This window comes from Podarcis cretensis, assembly GCF_951804945.1.
Source record: "Podarcis cretensis genome assembly, chromosome: 10".
Taxonomy (NCBI): Eukaryota; Metazoa; Chordata; class Lepidosauria; order Squamata; family Lacertidae; genus Podarcis; species Podarcis cretensis.
Genome location: NC_137179.1, coordinates 50,176,985 through 50,195,000, shown reverse-complemented (window position 1 = coordinate 50,195,000; position 18,016 = coordinate 50,176,985). Strand labels below are relative to the sequence as shown.

The following is an 18,016-nucleotide window of genomic DNA, read 5'->3' as shown; positions in this document are numbered from 1 at the left end:
TTTAGCACTTACTTTTGTATCTTTCAACTTTTATTTCCCAACTTTCAAGAACTGCTGCTATCCGAGCTTCAACACTATTATCCAGACTTTTCTAACTGCCAGTACCTTATTTCCTTTCCACTCTTCTTTCCCGATATGTGTGATGTTTTGATCCATGTTCCTTCTCTAATTTTGCTCTCCCTTATTTATATGGCTTTTGAAAGGGGCTTTTCTGCTGCTATGTCAGTCCCTCTCAGCAACTGGAGTGTTTCCCTGTGAGTGTTCATTGCAGGAGCGCAGCTCCCCATGCATGCAGCTTCCAAGCGACGTTGTCATCAAAACTCCACGCTGCATATGCCTCTTATTTAGGGTGCTTCCAGACTGTCAACTGTTTCCAGGTAAGATTCAGTCACATACTGGCAAATGCAGGTTTTGCAGCTACAGTTGGGTGGGAGGTATTGTGCAACAAACCTCACCTTCCCCCACCGCCCCACCATTAAAATTGTACTTTCTTGTTTGCTGTGAGACATAAGTGGAAGATGCATGGGAAATCCTAGGAGTTGAGGAGGGAAACTATTGTGAACTCTGCCAGTGGACTCTGCATGAGGCCGAGTTAAGCAGCTTTCCCTGTAGCCTCAACTCAACGTTGGTATTTACCCTTGCCTCTCTGCAGTACAGCAGTCCTAAAACACTCATTTCTGATGCAGGCAGTTCAATTCCTGTGTGTCAGTATTGCTCAGCTAACCTTCAGGTAGGCCAAAGTTGTGATGTGTTGTCACAATGTAAGGCACACTGTTCTTTTAGCAGAGCATCCAATAACCACCACCACCCCACCCAGTAATCTGTTATTGGTGAGCACCCTTTTAATTCTATTTCCTAAAGGAGTGGCCCCTGAGCTTTCCCCCTCATGAACCACTTGAAAATTGGGGGGGGGGGGGGAGGACATAATGATTTCTCTGGCTGGCTGCCGTAGCCATTGTAATTGCATAGAATTCAAATTGGAATACAAGAAAATACAAGAAACAAAAGCACTAAAAATGCAATTTAAAAAAAATTTCAGTGTGATAAGGTGTGTCATCTGTATTCAACCATGAATTCAGTTTGCAAACCTCTGTTCTAAAGAATATGTAATTTTTCTTTTATATCTGTTGAAGTGAATTTAAAAGTGGAACCTGGACATGACATTATTTTCAACTAGAGAACAGTGTATTGTACACAAACTTATATCGCAGAGCAGTTCGTACCAGCCCAATCAATGCTTAAAATATGTTCCATTTCCTCCAAGTTACCACTTGTATTTTACTCTTACTGAATAATACATTTTAGACACTTGTCTTGCTTTGCAAAGATTGTATATGGCAGGCGGAACTTTATAGAGTATTATTTCTGTCTGAAGTCACACCTCAGCAACTAAATTCCTGAATCTTCAGAAGGGTACTTAATAAAATATATTTTACTTCAAAGTGTAATGTAAACTGTTATGCTATAACCCATGAAGAAAGTTGTGAAGAGAAGGCAAAAGTATATCTAAAGCCTTTTATTGCTGCACATACTTAATTATTCTTAGGATATTTCAAAAGATTAGACAATTTCCACACCACTTTTTTTAAGCTCGTTCAACGTGTTTGTGTTTGTGTTTGTGTGTGTGTATATGCTTAGAAGCTGAAAGCCAGCATTATATAAGTGAGGCTATACAATATACAAGTTGTAGAAGCTGAAATAACTTTTCCACAGAAGGCAGCGTAAGCACCTGTGTGAACATATGTTAGGAAGCATGTTGAATTGGGAAACAACAGTAGCAATAAAAAAATTCTCTCCATACACCTATTAATTGCTGCTCAGGTTTAAGCACTTTCAGCTAGAGACAGCCAACAGAATGAGACTTTTTAGCAGCTATATTACAGAGGATCACCCAGCCTGATCACCATGTACTCTGGACTTGAAGAGGACTGATTAGAAAACAGCTTGAGGATCCACTGGGTGAGAACCCATGGAGATCCTGTGATCAGAAACACGCAAGAGAAGGGAGTCCAAGATGGATGGGAGTTTAATCTTAAAGGTGAAATATTGAAAGCACAAATGCGGACAATTCTAACAAGAAAGAAAAGTGGGAGGCATCTATAGAAACCAGTGTACAGTAGCTGCATAAAAAGCTTACAGATGAGCTGAGATTTAAGGGCATGTGCAATAAATGGAAGGGGAAATTACAAAGGAACAATATACAATTGCTCAACACCTACTTTGCCTCTGTCTTCACCCAAAAGAAAAGTGATGCCCAACCTGGTCATAACAGAATAAATTATCTAAGGAGGCAGCTCCAGCCCAAGATAGGCAAAGAGGTAGTAAGGGAACACCTAGCTACTTTAAATGAACTCAAATCTCCAGGGCATGAGGAGCTGCCCGTAAGTTTGCAGGTGTAGTATCAGAGCCTCTGTCTATATTTGACCATGCAGACTGGAGGCAGTCAAACATTGTCTGCATATTTGAAAAGCAGGGAAAAGATGACCCAGGTAACTACCAAATGGTCAGCTTGACATTGATACCAGGAAAGTGTTGGGAAATAACTGGGAAATACCAACACAGGTTAAAAAGAGCCAGACTCCTTCCACTTAGTCAAAAGAATTTATTAGAAAATATTCTGAACTACATAAAACTCTTTAGAATATTGTTTCAGTAGACTTTTATTCCAGCCTTATGCTACAGACATCACACAGCCTGGACTTAAATCAGCCACTGTGCTCCTGATTTGTTTTGTTTTTTTAATTTTATTTTTGTATTTTTGTAAAAAAAGAAAAGAAAAAGACATATTTAAGCCACATGCACACGGAAAGACTGGATGGAGTGCTCAGTGCACCTGCTGCTCCCCCTTAATACAATTTCATGATGTTCTAATCTTACCAATTTTCTCACAGTAATTTCAGTCCCTTGGGTTTGCTTCTGCATTATTGAAACTCTTGAAAAACAACAACACCAAGAGATTAACAAGATATCAGTCAGCAGCTACAGGCCTACAGAACTCTCTCTTGAAGGCTGACCCCTACGCATCTCCACTCGAGCTCTTTCTGAATTAGTTCAATGGGCCTTACTCCCCTGTAAGTGTGAGTAGGACTGCAGCCTTAATGTACCAAAGAAGTGCCTGTGTATCTAAGAGCACATGTTTTCTCAAGTGTCTTCAGATGAAAGCAAGCCCGGCTGATTTTCCCAGAGCAACAGAATCAGCAGGCCATTCCAGTTATACATGCGCTTCACACCAGGGGGTAAGTAGCACTTCATTTCAGCATCGGCACACCAGTCACTGGTGGGTGGGCGAGGCCAGATGCAGTCAGTTTGCCTGCAGTCAACCAAGTGACTGGCACCATAAATGCTTAGAGCACTAACACAACAATCAGAGCTATGGTTCCAGTTGCTCATCCAGCCACGGGATATACTCTAAGCCACACAACACCCATCTGCGCATACAGTGCCTAATCCAACTGATGAGTACTTTCTTAGAATCACATAATTGTTGGGTTGGGTCATCTAGTCCAATCCCATTCTGATCTTGTGGGATCAGAATACCTATATAGGTGATGCTTGGCATTTTTGAACACATAATTTAAAGGCCTGCATATCTTGAGATGCCGTTTTTAAATATTGGTGTAAACCAGGGCAGGGGAACTTGTGACTCTCCAGATATTGGATGACAACTCCCGTTCGGCCCAGGCAGCATGGCCAATGCTAAGGGGCCATGGGACTTGTAGTCCAACAATCTGTGAAGGGCCACAGGTTCATCAGCCCTGACGCAGATGGAGGCTGAACACATACTAGTCAATATTCTTCATTGGGACTGGAAATACAGCAAATACAGATGGAGGCTGAACACATACTAGTCAATATTCTTCATTGGGACTGGAAATACAGCAAATACAGGGTTCGCCGTAACTCTGCCTCTGTTGTGCTGCAGAAATATTAGAACAGAAATATTAAACAAATTCCCTAAGTATGTGGAAGGCGTATCAAACCTTCATGCCATGAAGTTACTCTTAAGAAAAACAGTTCCTGAGGGAACGATATGGCTCAGTGCAGATAACGTCGTGCAGTCTCTCTACCATTGTTAAAGCTGGCAATGCCTCAGGCTCAGACTTTCCCTCCTCCCTACCCCTCCTTCTCCTTCCCAGCACTAACTCTGGCTATTGTTATATCTGCACCAAGTTAGTTAGCCATGGTTAGAAGGAGGTTTCAAATCTCTGGTTGGAAGCAAATCACATTTAGCAATGTATTTGGTGCATACCAAATGGAACCTCATTAGCACTGCAAAATGGGAAGCCTTCAAGTCTGAAGGGGGAAAGAGGTGGAGAGAAGCAAAAGTTGAGCTCAACCAATATCAGGCAATGTTACATCTGCACCAGGCTGGTATACAGCAGAGAGATATGCACTCCCACCCCATCTTCAATAATTGAGAGAATGTAGTAAGCATAAATACATATGGTGTGATTACATAAATGGTAGGGTACAATTTGCTACAGGAGATGTTTTTGTCTCCTCCAAAAAGTGCTAGCCAGTCTGGGCTGAAAGATCATTGGAATATCTACTAGTCTAACACAAACTCTACAGCATAGTGTTTGACTTTTTTTTAAAAAAAGGAAGGGGAAATATTCACACTAAAAAGATTCCACAAGATAAATATTATCTTTAGTTACACACAAAATACAGGCAAACAAGTCCTTGTCTGAAAAATAAAGTGAACCAACTTTACACAGCTGTGCTCCATATTCCTTTCACACTCAGCCCTGGGTTTTCCTTAGTTTGCCACCAGTGGGAAGGTTCTCAGGAACACATGGCTAAATGGTTTGAATCATTAGCTGTGTGCCACGTGGTACACACCACAGCTGCTACCATGAAACCCTGGGAGGATTAACTGCACTGTAATAGCACTTTGCTTCAAAGCATTATTAAACCAAGGCCCTTTAGTTTCCTTAACTCTTCATTTCTGTTGAAGGAGCTAGTGGTAACTTCTCTACACTTTGGAAAAATCAATGCCAAGTCCAACCAAGCCATTTCAGGTAGAAGTGCATTATGCTTACTAATGCCCTATCTAGCAATTGCACTACCTTCTCCACCATGCATCGTGTAACACTTTAAAGATCAACTCAAATAAAAGACTAGGCCTCATGCATTATACTAGTGGGAGGTCAGAATGGAAAGAGCATGGCAAACTATTATGCAGCCTTCATCATGACACAATTTTTGTTATATTTGGCTCTTACTTCTCATGCCTACTACAAGCAGCTGCTTACAGTAGACCAAAATTGACAGTGGTATGCCACAGGTAGTGTTGACTAAGGCTATTGGTTACATAATCCACCTCTAATAGCAAGCAGAACGTTTTTCCTCAAGGTGATGGGAGATAAAAAGACAAAACTGAAGTTAGGCAATTAGGGCCCATATACAAAAATCAAGCACAGAATATCTTTTAAACTCACAGGACGACTCAAAGGTCATTTCCCAAAACTAGTTTGAGGATGAAGCAGTGGTTTTGGTTGCCTGCACCATGCCTTTTAGAACTTTTATTTCATCTAACAACTCAAAACAAGAACTAAAAAGCCACAAAACAACAAGCAGCATAGCCTTTATTTGGTGTTACAATAGGAAAATTATGCCCAAATTTCTGGGCAACAAATTTTACTTCTGTAGATTTTTTTGTGAGTTGTTCCACTCACAAAGAGTGTGCTTTTTAAACACACATTTTGAGCCTGCAAATCAAGGCAAAACACTTTATTTAATTGGAATTGAAGGGGGGGGGCATTGGCAGGAGGATTAAAGAAAAGTCTGCCTTGAATTTTTCCCCTGACTGATTTACATATATTGTACATATCTGTCCAAGTCACTGTATTTTGACAAACATCTGTGTTTATACACTACTGTTTGAACCAAAATGCTGTACATGTGGCATTCAACACAATTGTATATTACTAATAAGAGGGGCACTCTCCTTTATTCCTTTTAGTTTCTCTTTACATATCCTTTCCAAAAAGGATAAAGAAGTTGCAGCATTGATCTATATTTATTTATAACAAAACATTATACACTATATCGAAAAATAATTTTATCAAAATCATATTTCAACCCACTATTTTTAGTTAATAGTCCATGTCAAAATTGCACTTTGCAGACATTTCGATGGCATATTCCAGCCTGCGCTCATTTCCTTTCCGCAAAAACTGCCTCGTCTGGATTTTTCTTCCGCGAATGTTTGTATTTGTCCACATAAGCTTTTACCAAATTAGCCACTTTTGCAGAATTAACTTCCCCACTTTTGCTATGACAGACCTACATGAAAGTAGAACACACAACCATTAAGTTAACCGGCACCAACCATACCACTTAATATCACACCAAAAGTGAATAATTATTGGGACATACGATCTCAATAAACTACCCTTGTAAGGCGTATCTGGTGGGGAGTAAGCTTCATCATGCCTTTCTAGTTTCCCGGGGAGTAGGAAAATATCCCCAACTCCACCCTGACTGCTAATGGCCATCAGTTAAGCAAGAACATTTTTTTATGTTCTAAAAGCAGGCTGGTAATAAAGGTTTCAGTTGGGGCAGGAGACACACTACAAGCTGAATAAAATATTGAGTCCGCACTCTCTCCATAGCCTATTATCATGTTCACTAAGAATTGTTCAAGATTGTACAAGAAGACTAGCTTAAATTATAACTACTTATTTCACCTCCATTAACAAACCCGTGTGAACTATTCTCCAGAGCAATAAGTCTGTCACTTAGCCTCACCTCTTTGCCTCCTCTGTTCAACAGGTTTCAAGGTTAGAAGAATGCAGAATGCTAAATGCTGTCTGATATTAATAGTGTATCACTTACTTTATCTACAGCTTTTCTCACAATTTCTTTATATTCTTCTTTAGTAATATCTTTATTTTGATAGAAAGGTTTAATAGCCAGCTTCACTTCTTGCGCAGCTCTTTCTTGAATTTGCAGTTTCTAGAAAAATTAGGATAAAAAGTGTTACACTTAGGAAAAAGGCACACAAACCAGCATTTTTGATATAACTGTTAAGATGAAGAACAGTTCTGAAGAACAGGAAAGCTTGCCCCAATTTTGTGATACTATGGTTGGTCCCAAAAACTATTGCTCAGTTAAGGATTTTAGGGTTTCTGTTTTTTAATGAACCAACATGGCTACTTTTGCTTTTAACATGTGTACCAATGCAAACATACTACCTTTTGATTTACAAGTGAGCTTTATTGACACTACAAAACCAATGGAACCTCTAGTTTTATTCATCTAAGGATTATCAGATAGGTGAGTTCAATAAAGCATTGCTAGCTGTCTACAAGGCTTGTAAACAGCCACCCAATAACAGCTGCCTTTAAGCAACCAGGCAAGGAACCTTTCACAACATTTGGATCTTTCGTTCCTCTTTTAATCAAAAAATAACTAGCGCTTGTATGGATTGGGAAGTATAGATGTGAAGGCCAGGAAAAAGAAAACCCAATGGAAAACTTTTCGCTATGGGGGGGGCTCTGAAAAAGCTTTAAATATTGTTCAAAGATTTTATTTTTCGACTTGAGAAAGTCTACAACGATCAAACCCAAGAGGCACTTCTGCACCTAGAGGGTGCTACCACCTTCCTGAGAGGAGTATTCAAGACCTTGTTGCTTGTGAATTGTTGCTTGCCTTCTTCTGGTCACCTATGGTCTAGAATGGAGATACCAGAAGCATCCAGATTCACCTGTCCTTTTGATCTGGTGCCTCCTTTGTGGTCAATCTTTTCACCTCTCCCCTGAAACACTCTACTTTAATTGCCACCAACTGAAAAACAAGCAAGTTGCTGCCCTGCCTTGATGCGGAATACAAAGGTCAGAAGCAAAAGCCTCACAGAAATAATCTGGGTGAGAAGAGAACTTTAATCAAGACCCACAGAAGAAAGTGGACTACAACTGGGTATGTTTGCAATTTTGTTTGTACAAAACTGAGGTGTTTATACTTTTAAATTTCATAGATATGCCAAATAAGACATATATATATATATATATATATATATATATATATATATATATAATAAAAAAATTGTCCAGTAGCACATTAGAAACCAACTAAGTTTGTCCTTGGTATGAGCTTTCGTGTGCCTGCACACTTTTTCAGTATCTGTATATAGTATCTGAAGAAGTGTGCATGCACATGAAAGCTCATACCAAGAACAAATTTAGTTGGTCCCTAAGGTGATACTGGACATTTTTTTATTTTTTTAAATATATTTCTACTGCATCAGACCAACATGGCTACCTAGCTGAATCTAAAACCAAATAAGACAGTTTTATATTTCAAGTTTCAAAAAAATCTGTTTTATGTTGTTAAAACAGTAAATAAGTTCAGGTTTGACTATTGTATATATACACCCTTTGTATCCCCCCCCCTTCAAATTGGTAAGTTTTCCAACGGCTTCAACATTTCCAAATATTTGACATCTCTAATGAGGTGGAATGAATTTATTTGCAAGGTCAGTCTATAATTTCCCCCCCAGAAGAAACCTTATGATTTCTTAGGAAGCTAAAAAGATGATATAAATGGAAGGTGAAATATGACATCCTCTCCATTTCCTTAGGGTAAATAATTATTTCTCTCCAATTTTAGCATTGCAGAATTATGCACATTGCTCTTGGCTTTGAACTTGCCTGGTCTTTCTTCGAGCTATCTGCGCTGGCTTCCACCGTTACACTTACTTTGCTTTCAGCCAATTTTACAGCGGCATTAGAGGATTTGATGTTACTTGACGATGTTGCATTACCAGAACTTGGTCCCTGAACCGTTTCCACACTTCCCAGAGCAGCTGCTGTTGGAGCAGGCAAGAGGGTTGTACTCATGTTGTTGGCAACATGGGAAGTACTAGGAATAGCCTGTTTTAAAAAGTTATCAGAAGTTAATATGTTAACTAGTTGCATCCAACGCTCCTGCCCTGAACCTTTAGTTCTTGGGTGTTTCTAACATTTCTGAGAGATAGTTAATAGGTGGAAAGAGATCGTTCAGCTCAGCTGAGGCTAGCCGTAACTACAGAATCCATCCTATATGTGACACTGACAATTTCCCCTTTCTCTGCAACCCAATAGTCTTAGTAACATGGCAATTTGTGTGAAAACACAGGCTAAGGGGCTTTTCTGCAGACTGGAAAGGGGGGAAAACAACAGTTTGCAGATAGAGAGACTGAACTCCTGTGCATCATGTAAGAAGGAAACCTATACATTTGCCAGCTAGGATAGAAGCCAAAGCTCACCACCCAGGACAGGTATAAAGACCAGAAGGAACCAGTGAGAAGGCAGCCTCTCAGTGATCTACTGACAGCTGGATGGAGGGCCCATGAAACCACCACAGCAATCCACAGAAGAATAGGCGGCCATAAACCTAGGAATGCAAACTTTTATTCCAACCAGTAATAGATGGAAGTCCTTCATTCTGGCTTTGCGCTTGGATCAGGCAGTTGTGATAAAAATATGAGCGCTGCCCAACTATTATATGGAGCAAGCAGTGCACAAGAAGTGTAAGCACTTGAGTCTGCTTCCTTCAGTAGCAGTGATTTGCAATCCTGCTCTGGTTCACTTCAGATACCATACTTGGGGAATGGCAATGGAAGAATGAGAAAGCGTCCAGGAGAGAAGCAGGGGGAGCAGATTCCAAAAGTAGCCAATTACAGCAGCAAACATTTCACAAGGTGCTATCTGTTGAGCAAATGCAGAGGCCCTTTTCTGAGAAGCACTTCAGAATAGGTACTTGTAATTTAACAGAGATGTGGCAGCCGAGCAAGATCTTGACAAAAGCTCCCCTCCCAGGCATATTGCTTTATAGTCAGGAATGGCTAATCTGTGTTCCTGGACTACAACTCCCATCTTCCCTGACCATTGGCCTTGCTAGCTGGGGTTGATGCATCCATCATCTCGAGGGATATGGGTTCCCCATTCTCCTGCTTCGTATCATCCAAAGACAGACTATTCATCCACCATGAAAGAACAACAAACACTGGACTTCACATGAATGTTTTCTTCAGTTGTGGAAGGAAGTCTAACCCACCCTAGTCTCACAAGGATATGGAGAATTACAACAGGTTTAGATGTGGAGTGCAGGCTGGGTGTTCTCTGAGTCAGGGCTTCCCAATGAGGTCCCTCTTCACCCCGACCCCACAATTCCCTCTTCATTAAGACATTGTTTCAGTGTTGGTTTTATTTCAATTTGATTAAGCTTTCTGGAATTGAACCCGATTAACATTCTGATTATGATGCGAAAGACACCCCACCCAAGCCAGGAATATTAACCTAAAGCAGACCTCTTCAAAGTAATGACAAATTGATCACCACACAAAGAATGACCAATATTCTCATGTTCCTTTTTATAAGTAGGGTATATCAAATGAGATGTAAATGAATTTAACAATGAAGATTATCACTTCCATATAAAGACACCAACAAAAATGTATTTCTTGGAACAGGACTTGAGTGAACGCACACATATGGGATTGGCTTTTATCCTGCGGATTTTAGTTTTTTGTGAACAATTTCTGTTGCTGTCCTCCCCCCGCTCCTCAAACCATCTGCGTATGAATTTACCGCCAATGAATTTTTTTCACAATGGGGAAACAAATTCACCAGACTACATACAAGCTTTTTAAAAATAATATGAACTAGGCCAAATTCATACATTATCATTGTTGCAAAGTCACTGTATCCACACTGCTGGGGACTCTGCTCTGAAGCAGCGATGTCTGTAACCAGCAACCAGGTGGGTTGGGCAGATTACCAAGGTTTTATGTTTCCACAGCAGGGCAGGCACCTAACCTAGGAGCAGTTCTTGCTCATGTGGAAACTCATAAACCATCACCCTATCCCACTACAGATGCGTATCACATGGCATGACAGCCACACAACAGTATGCATGAACAGGGCCAAAAACTGAAGCTCCTCTTCCTCCTCTCTTCCTTTTGTATAAATAATGTGTAAAGCAATACTTTCCGCATTAGAATGACGGAAGAGAAATGTTAACTAACAAAGGATAAGTGTTAACTGGGGATATTTTATGGCTTAAGGTGAGGGCCATCCTGAACAATTGTGGATGGTGTACAGGGTGAAAGAGGGGACAGCTTATTTTCCTTCCATGGGCTTCCTAAAGAATGATTCAAGCCAATTTCCCCCCCTTACCAATGGGCTTCCGAGTCAATCTAATTGCAGCATTAAATTGTTTAAGGAAAACTTCCAGCCAAATGCATAAAATTTACATAAAACAAGAACTGAACCCTATTCCAAAAGTCAGTTTTAAAACTACATTTATTTATTTTTTTACAACCAAAGGATATACCTGCAACGGCTTTCCATCCAGTTGGGAAGCAACATAGTTAACTTGCTGGGATGGTGGTGGAGGTGGTGGTGGAGGAGGTGGTCCCTGAGACACATTGGCTGAAGCTGCTACCTGCACAAGAGGCACTCCTGTATGAAGATGCATGGGCACCGGTGGAGGAAGGCTAAATGGATTGTGCTGAATGTTCACAATAGGACCAGGGACGCTCATTGGATATGGGAAGATATTCATCTGCTGATGTTGCGTATTTACGGGTGTCATTACATTCATCTGTGGCTGCAGCACGTTTATGGGTAGTTGAGAACTTTCGCCTTGTTGGCTGGCTTGGTCTTTGAAGTTTGGATCTATCAGACGGGGGAAAGCCATTTTGAAAACATGTAGTTCCATAAAGCATTACAAAAAACAGAGCACAATGGAAGGCATGCGGTCCATACATGGTATGTAATATTATCATCTTAAATCTGGAACCCAGATTTCTCTCTCTCTGTCTCCCCAAAAAGAGCACACATGGTAGTATGGTCTTGTTATTTTATATGCTCTTGTTTTGCTGTCTCTGCAATATAGGCTAAAATATGGGACTACGGAGTTGAATGGATCTAAGTCCAATGCCACCTAGCATACTGTTCCAGAAGCTCCCTAGCCCTCTAAAGCAGTTTTCAGGAAGTGGGGGAAGGAAGAGAAAGCAGAGGAGGCTGCAGGAGATGGTCAATCAGTGAAAAATCGCCTCTCATTGATTTTCAGGAGCATCCTTTCAATGAGTGGAATAGCACTCTCGAGATCTTAGGATCCAGTCCATTGTTTACAGTGGTGCCTCGCAAGACGAACGCCTCGCAAAATGAAAAACTTGCAAGACGAAAGAGTTTTCCGTTTTTGAGTCGTTCCGCAAGACGAATTTCCCTATGGGCTTGCTTCGCAAGAAGAAAGCCCATAGGGAAATCTCCGGGGACCTCTTTTAAATGCTGGCGGTGGGGAGCAAAGCCTTTCGCCCCCCTCCGGCCTTCAGAAGAGGTCCAGGAAGGCCGGCGGGGGCTGAAAGCCTTTGCTCCCCACCGCCAGCATTTTAAAAGCGGTCCGGGATAGCAGGGAAGAGGTCCTGGACCTCTTCTGAAGGCCGGTGGGGGGCGAAAGTCTTTGCTCCCCCCCCCCGCCTGCCTTCCCAGGATAGCGGAGAAGCACAGCGCGTTTCTCCGCTATCCCGGACGGCTTTTGAAGGCAGGCGGGGAGGGGGGGAGCAAAGACTTTCGCCCACCGCCTGCCTTCAGAAGACCTCCGCTGTCCCGGGGGCTTTTAAAATGCTGGCGGTCGGCAGCGAAGCCCTCCTGTCCCCGGAGCTTGCAGGGCGGGACGTGGGGAGAAGGGCTTTTCTTCCCACCGCCAGCCTTCAGAACAGCCTTCTGAAGGCTGGCAGTGGGAAGAAAAGCCCTTGCCCCCCCCCCCCCGCAGCCTTCAGAAGAGGTCGGGGGACAGACTGTCCCCGGACCTGGTCTGAAGGCGGTTTCCATAGGAACGCATTGATTGATTTTCAGTGCATTCCTATGGGAAACCGTGCTTCGCAAGACGAAAAACTCGCAAGAAGAAAAAACTTGCGGAACGAATTAATTTCGTCTTGCGAGGCACCACTGTACTTTGCTAAACAGTTATGGAGGGATATCTGATATGTCAAATACAATCCTCACAGACATTCACTTAACATACAATAAAGGGTTTTCTTAAAAGTATTATTTTGTGCACCACATAAATACTTTCCCACAGAGCTGTACTGAGCGTATACATTCCAGCCACATTATTATCCACTGTATAGCATGAAGAGTTAAAAAAATTTACCAGAGATTTTTGAATAGATGTACTGAAGCTTTAAGGGCACCAAAAAAATCAAAGTTTTATTCAACATTAAATGAGAAGCATGTGTGCTATAGTGGGTGAACAGGAAAGTGGAACGTACCCCATTTTGAAAGCTTCGCCATTTCAGCAAGGCTGTGATTATTTAAGTTGGGACCGTTGCACAGAAGCTAAAGTTAACCATCCCCTGTCTAGCATTCTTAGAATTTTATTTTTTTTTAAAAAAAGGAGGGACTGTCTGCCTGCTCTATCCCAAACCAGTGATTTATGCGTTAATATGGGGAAAATAAATACCTTGCTCAGGTGCTACTTCTTCTGGCTTTGTCCATGCAGATTGTGGGCTTGACGAATTTCTTCCTCTTCTGGAATAATAATTCTGTACGTCTGCTGGTAAAGTCTTCCTCACAGCCCAGCTTGATGCAGAAGTCCACCCAGACCTATCAGCAGGTGTATCGAAAGAGAAGTCTTGCTCCATCTTACGTTTGTATGGTTGGTGCTCTGGAAACCTTGAACTTTCAATTCCGGAACTATTTGCATTCCCCGAGTGTGGCTTCTTAGTTTGCCAGCGGTTTTCACTCTGGTCTCCATACGTAAAGCCACCTCTGCCACGGCCACCTCTGCCACGGCCACCTCTGCTGCGATTTGAATTCCAACCTGATCCAAAGCTTCTGTTCCATGGAGGCCCTGAATCATTTTGCCTATTTTCATCCCACGGTTGATTTTTAAAATTGTCCCTCTCTCTGTTCCTTGTTTCGGGAACAGAATTTATCCTTTCCATAACCCAGTCTGGATAATCTTTCCTATACTGGTCAGAATAAGATTGCTTGTCGGCATCTTTGCTTGAACTGTCCCTCTCTCTTTTCATACCCTCTGTCTGCTTCTCTTGCTCATTTCTTTTATATCTGTCATTTCCTCTGGGACTTCTCCAGCTATCATTTGTCCACCGTTCTTTCCACCTGGGAGGTGAATAGCCATCCCTCTCATTTCTAGGGAATGAAGGGCCTTTGCTTCTTGTCCTTGATCTTGACCTAGATCGAGACCTTGATCGTGATTGTGACCATCTCCTCCTACTCTTCTCTCTTTCATGATCTCTTCTTTGCCCATCTTTTTCACTATCTCTATCCTTACTTTGAGATCGGCATTTGTGCCTTGGAGAGGATTCCTTAGCCCGTGTCCGAGAAGATCGCCTTCCTTCCCTGAGAGAATCCCTTTTTGGAGAAGATGACGGTGACCTCTTCCCTTCTCTCGTAAGATCCCTCTTTGGAGACTGGGACATAGATCTTTTCCCTTCCTTCAGAGTTTCTCTTTTAGGAGAACAGGATGGGGATCTCTTCTCTTCTCTTGGAGGATCTCGTTTTGGAGACTGTGATAGAGATCTTCGCCCTTCTTTGGAAACATCCCTTTTAGGAGATCGAGACATCCTGCTTTCAGCCACAATCTCCCTCTTGGGAGATGGAGACTGAGATCTTTTCCCCTCTCTTTTGGCTGGTGACCAAGTTGTTGATGGAGAATGAAATCTTGATCTTCTAGTCCTAGTCTTTTTATCTTTTTTAAGTTCTGCAGAGCATTCTGTTTCTTCTTTCTTGTCAGAAGAGCTCGAAAGGGATACCGAGTTTTCAGTTTCATGGGAAAAGGAGGTTGCCTCTTGCTCTACACTACCACTCATTAGTGGCTGGTCTATCCGAGATTCATTCTGGTCACTGCTAAATGAGTCACACTCCATAGCTACTATCTCATTATTGTCTTCGCTAAAATGTTTAAGGTCTTCCAACTTAGGTGATGAACTGGTTCTAGAATCTCCTCTAGCCTCTTCTAAAATCTGACTGAATGTATTCTCTGAAGAAACTGTAATTAATAAATCATTATCTTTTTCATTCTCTGTGGGTACACAGACTTCTTTTTCTACAGTGTTCATACCTTCCATTTCCAACGGCACTGGAAGCTGCTGTAACGTGCTTGTGGTATTTTCCAATGGCTCCTTGACTACTGCCTCAAATCCTATTTCTTCTAGTGATTTATCCGCAGAAGAATGAGAAGCTAATGTCTTCTCAGGCATTTCCTTTTCATGCCTCTCCAACACCTCATCTACTATTGCTACAGATTCTGACTCACCAAACAATTCATTTCTTGGACTAGGCACAGGCTCATCTGCTACAGACAAAGGTTCAAGGTCTCCCAGGTATTCGTTTCTAGGATCAGGTGCTGGCTCATCTTCTATTGCCACAGATTCGGTTGCACCTAGCAACTCATTTTCAGGACCAGCCAACATATCATCTGATATTGCCACACTTTCGACTTTCTCCAGGATTTCATTCCCGGGACTGTCCAAAGGCTGATCTGCTGTTGCTATGGGTTCCAATTGCTCCGGCAATTCATTCACAGGACTGCCTAATTCCTGAGGCTCATGAGTAAGTGTTCCTGTATCATTGCAGGTATCTTCTCTAGAAGCAGTATAAATTTTATCTACTTCTTCAGCAGCAGGACATCCATTATTTTCAAACTCAGTGTCTTCCTTTACTTCACTTTTTTCAGTGTCTCCCTCTAGGGTGAGCAAAGGAGGATCTTGAACACAGGAACCAGTGTCTAAAGTAGCCTGCCCTTCACCAGCATCTCCTGTAGGATCTTCCTGACATGTCACACAGTCCTTGGAATTTTCCAAGCCATTAGCAGACTCTGTTTCTACATCATTTTTGTGACTCAGGTCAGTGGCAGTATTTTCACTGTCGGGTAGATTGCTTTTATCTAGTACTGTTGTTACCTCTGTCTCAGATTCATCGTCTAATAGGTCACTAGATGGTTTTCCATAACGTCCAGAACTTCTGAGCTTCTTTTTAACCACAGGTTCCTTCTGCTTAGCTCCTCTTTTAGCCTTCCGCTTTGGAGGTAGTTTCTCAGATTCTGCAGTAGCAGCATTCATAAATGAGCTACCATCGCCACTGGCCTCACATCCGGAATTGCTGGATTTTGGTGAACTCTGAGACTGACTCGAGGTTTCAGTTTTAGCATTCCGGGCAGATCTTCTTCTAGGTGTAGTATCTGAAACCTTCCTTCTTGTTCCTCTTGTGCCAGCTGCACCAGAAGTCTGTTTTTTCTCTTCTCCTTCCTGGACATATGTAACAACATGCCCCTTTTCTGAAGACTCTAATATATATGTATTAAAGGAAGAGGAGGAAAGAATGTTTAATGTACTGAGGTAAGGTGAATGCAAACATTACTTATTTTAGAAATGTCCACATTTAATTCAGTATTTGCCTCTTTGGCTAGGCTTTTTCTTTATTCTGGGGCTACTGCCATTTCATAAAGAGTCAATTTGCCTGTTATGTCTTATTTTATAGTTTATTCCTTCAAATAAATTAACTCAGATCAAATTTCTAAATTAGCATGCTTTATATACAAAGCACCAAGAAAACTAGCTTGGCTGCTGCTCACTATCTGAGCAATCTTCACACATGAATCACTCCAAGCTTGCAGTTTGTCTATCCCTGTACATCTATGCATTGGCAAAGACCCATCTGCTATGTGATCGCTGCAGCTAGGCCTATGCATGGCAGGAGCTGGAGCCAGCAGCATTGCCCCTGGTATTAATATGCTTCAGGTGTGAAGGGGGCTCTACTCCCTTAGAAATCTATTCTCCCTTTTTGCCCTTGTATCATCACTCCAAATGCTCATTGTCCCATTTCTGCCCCATTCTTTAAAGCCTAAAATAAAATGGGCTTCTTCTATGAAGCCATTAACTCTCAGGTCCCCACCCTTAAATAGAATGAAGATCAAATATGTGCAGAATCATTCATCAATTTGTGTCATCCCTAAATCATATATTCCTATTCTAGTTCATAGAATCATTATGAACAGGAAAAAGTGGGATAGACTGAGGAACACTGTACAGACACACTACCTCAAAAGAACTTATGATTCCTCAAAACAACTTCTCTCCTTTCTTTCTGTGTGCACGTATGTGCAATGCACAGATATGTATTCTGTATATTCCTAGTAGGGAAAATGTTTTATGAAGCAGGAATTCTGTTTAAGATAGTAAAATAAACAGAAATCTATACATCTATTGAAAAGAACTAGATAGCTCAAGTCCCTCTGAACTGCAAGTATCTATTTGTTCAGCAGCATAACCTCAAAAAGATTAGATTTTATAGGCATGCTTAGAATGACTTAATTTAGGATCTGTTCAGCCCTAGCTTATCTGCATGGAAATGTTATAACCACCAGTGAAATAAATTCTATAACCTGGGGCATGGTAGAGAGAGAAGAAAATAAGAGAAGAAATTAGGGCCTGCACATTCTACCTTAGCCACCTCCCATATTATATTAAAAAACCAACTTTACATCTGAACATTCTTTAGACATTTCAAATTATTTTGTGTTTTACTTCGCACCGATGTGACAATTAACTCTTAAAATGTATATTTAAATAGGGAAAATCGCATAATATAGTTGGAATTAATGAAAATGTTGCTTTATATAAACTATAAATAAAACTTACAAAAAAAATTTACCAAAGTTTTCCAAAGGCGAAGAACTTCTCAAAAAAAGAGTTCCCACTACAGCAGTGGAAACCAGACAGCAGGTTGTCATCTCTGTTTCACAGCCCATGGAAGGTATTCTGTAAAAATTAACCCACATAAAAACAAGAGTTACAGGAAGAATCCTACCGGGGGGTGGGGAATCACATAAGGCCATATAGAAACGCATTGTATCCATTGGATAAATAGTAATGAAAAGCACATGAAGGATTGAGACTCCCTTCTTGGATTTAAAGTTTGTGATCTTGGCCAAAGTCCTTTTGGGCCTAAAAGGTCTGAAGTGGAATAGGAAAAAAGAAAATGCTTTGGCTTTCCAAAATGAA

General features: G+C 41.4%; 1 protein-coding gene and 2 long non-coding RNA genes across 5 annotated transcripts in view; 1 reads left to right on the top strand and 2 right to left on the bottom strand.

The window, feature by feature from the left end:
• The first annotated feature begins 1,497 nt into the window (after positions 1-1,497).
• Positions 1,498-5,416, top strand: LOC307226005. Its single transcript, XR_013843238.1, has 3 exons — positions 1,498-3,770; positions 3,833-4,234; positions 4,293-5,416. It is a non-coding gene; the product is annotated as an uncharacterized lncRNA (long non-coding RNA).
• Positions 5,417-5,563: 147 nt separating this feature from the next.
• Positions 5,564-18,016, bottom strand: part of SCAF11 (SR-related CTD associated factor 11) — a 29,247-nt gene continuing 16,794 nt past the window's right edge. The window contains exons 10-15 of one of the 3 annotated variants that reach the window (XM_079994058.1): positions 17,667-17,773; positions 13,453-16,299; positions 11,320-11,663; positions 8,655-8,876; positions 6,841-6,960; positions 5,564-6,288 (exon numbers count right to left, since the gene is read on the bottom strand). In XM_079994058.1, coding sequence (XP_079850184.1) covers positions 6,160-6,288; positions 6,841-6,960; positions 8,655-8,876; positions 11,320-11,663; positions 13,453-16,299; positions 17,667-17,773 — 3,769 coding nt within the window. In that variant the 3' untranslated portion in view covers positions 5,564-6,159. The remainder of the gene's footprint in view (positions 6,289-6,840; positions 6,961-8,654; positions 8,877-11,319; positions 11,664-13,452; positions 16,300-17,666; positions 17,774-18,016) is intronic. The other 2 variants (XM_079994059.1, XM_079994060.1) reach the window with 2 other exon arrangements.
• LOC307226032 lies at positions 7,135-7,376 on the bottom strand. The gene is made up of 2 exons (XR_013843274.1): positions 7,239-7,376; positions 7,135-7,195 (listed from the first exon to the last, which is right to left on the bottom strand). It is a non-coding gene; the product is annotated as an uncharacterized lncRNA (long non-coding RNA).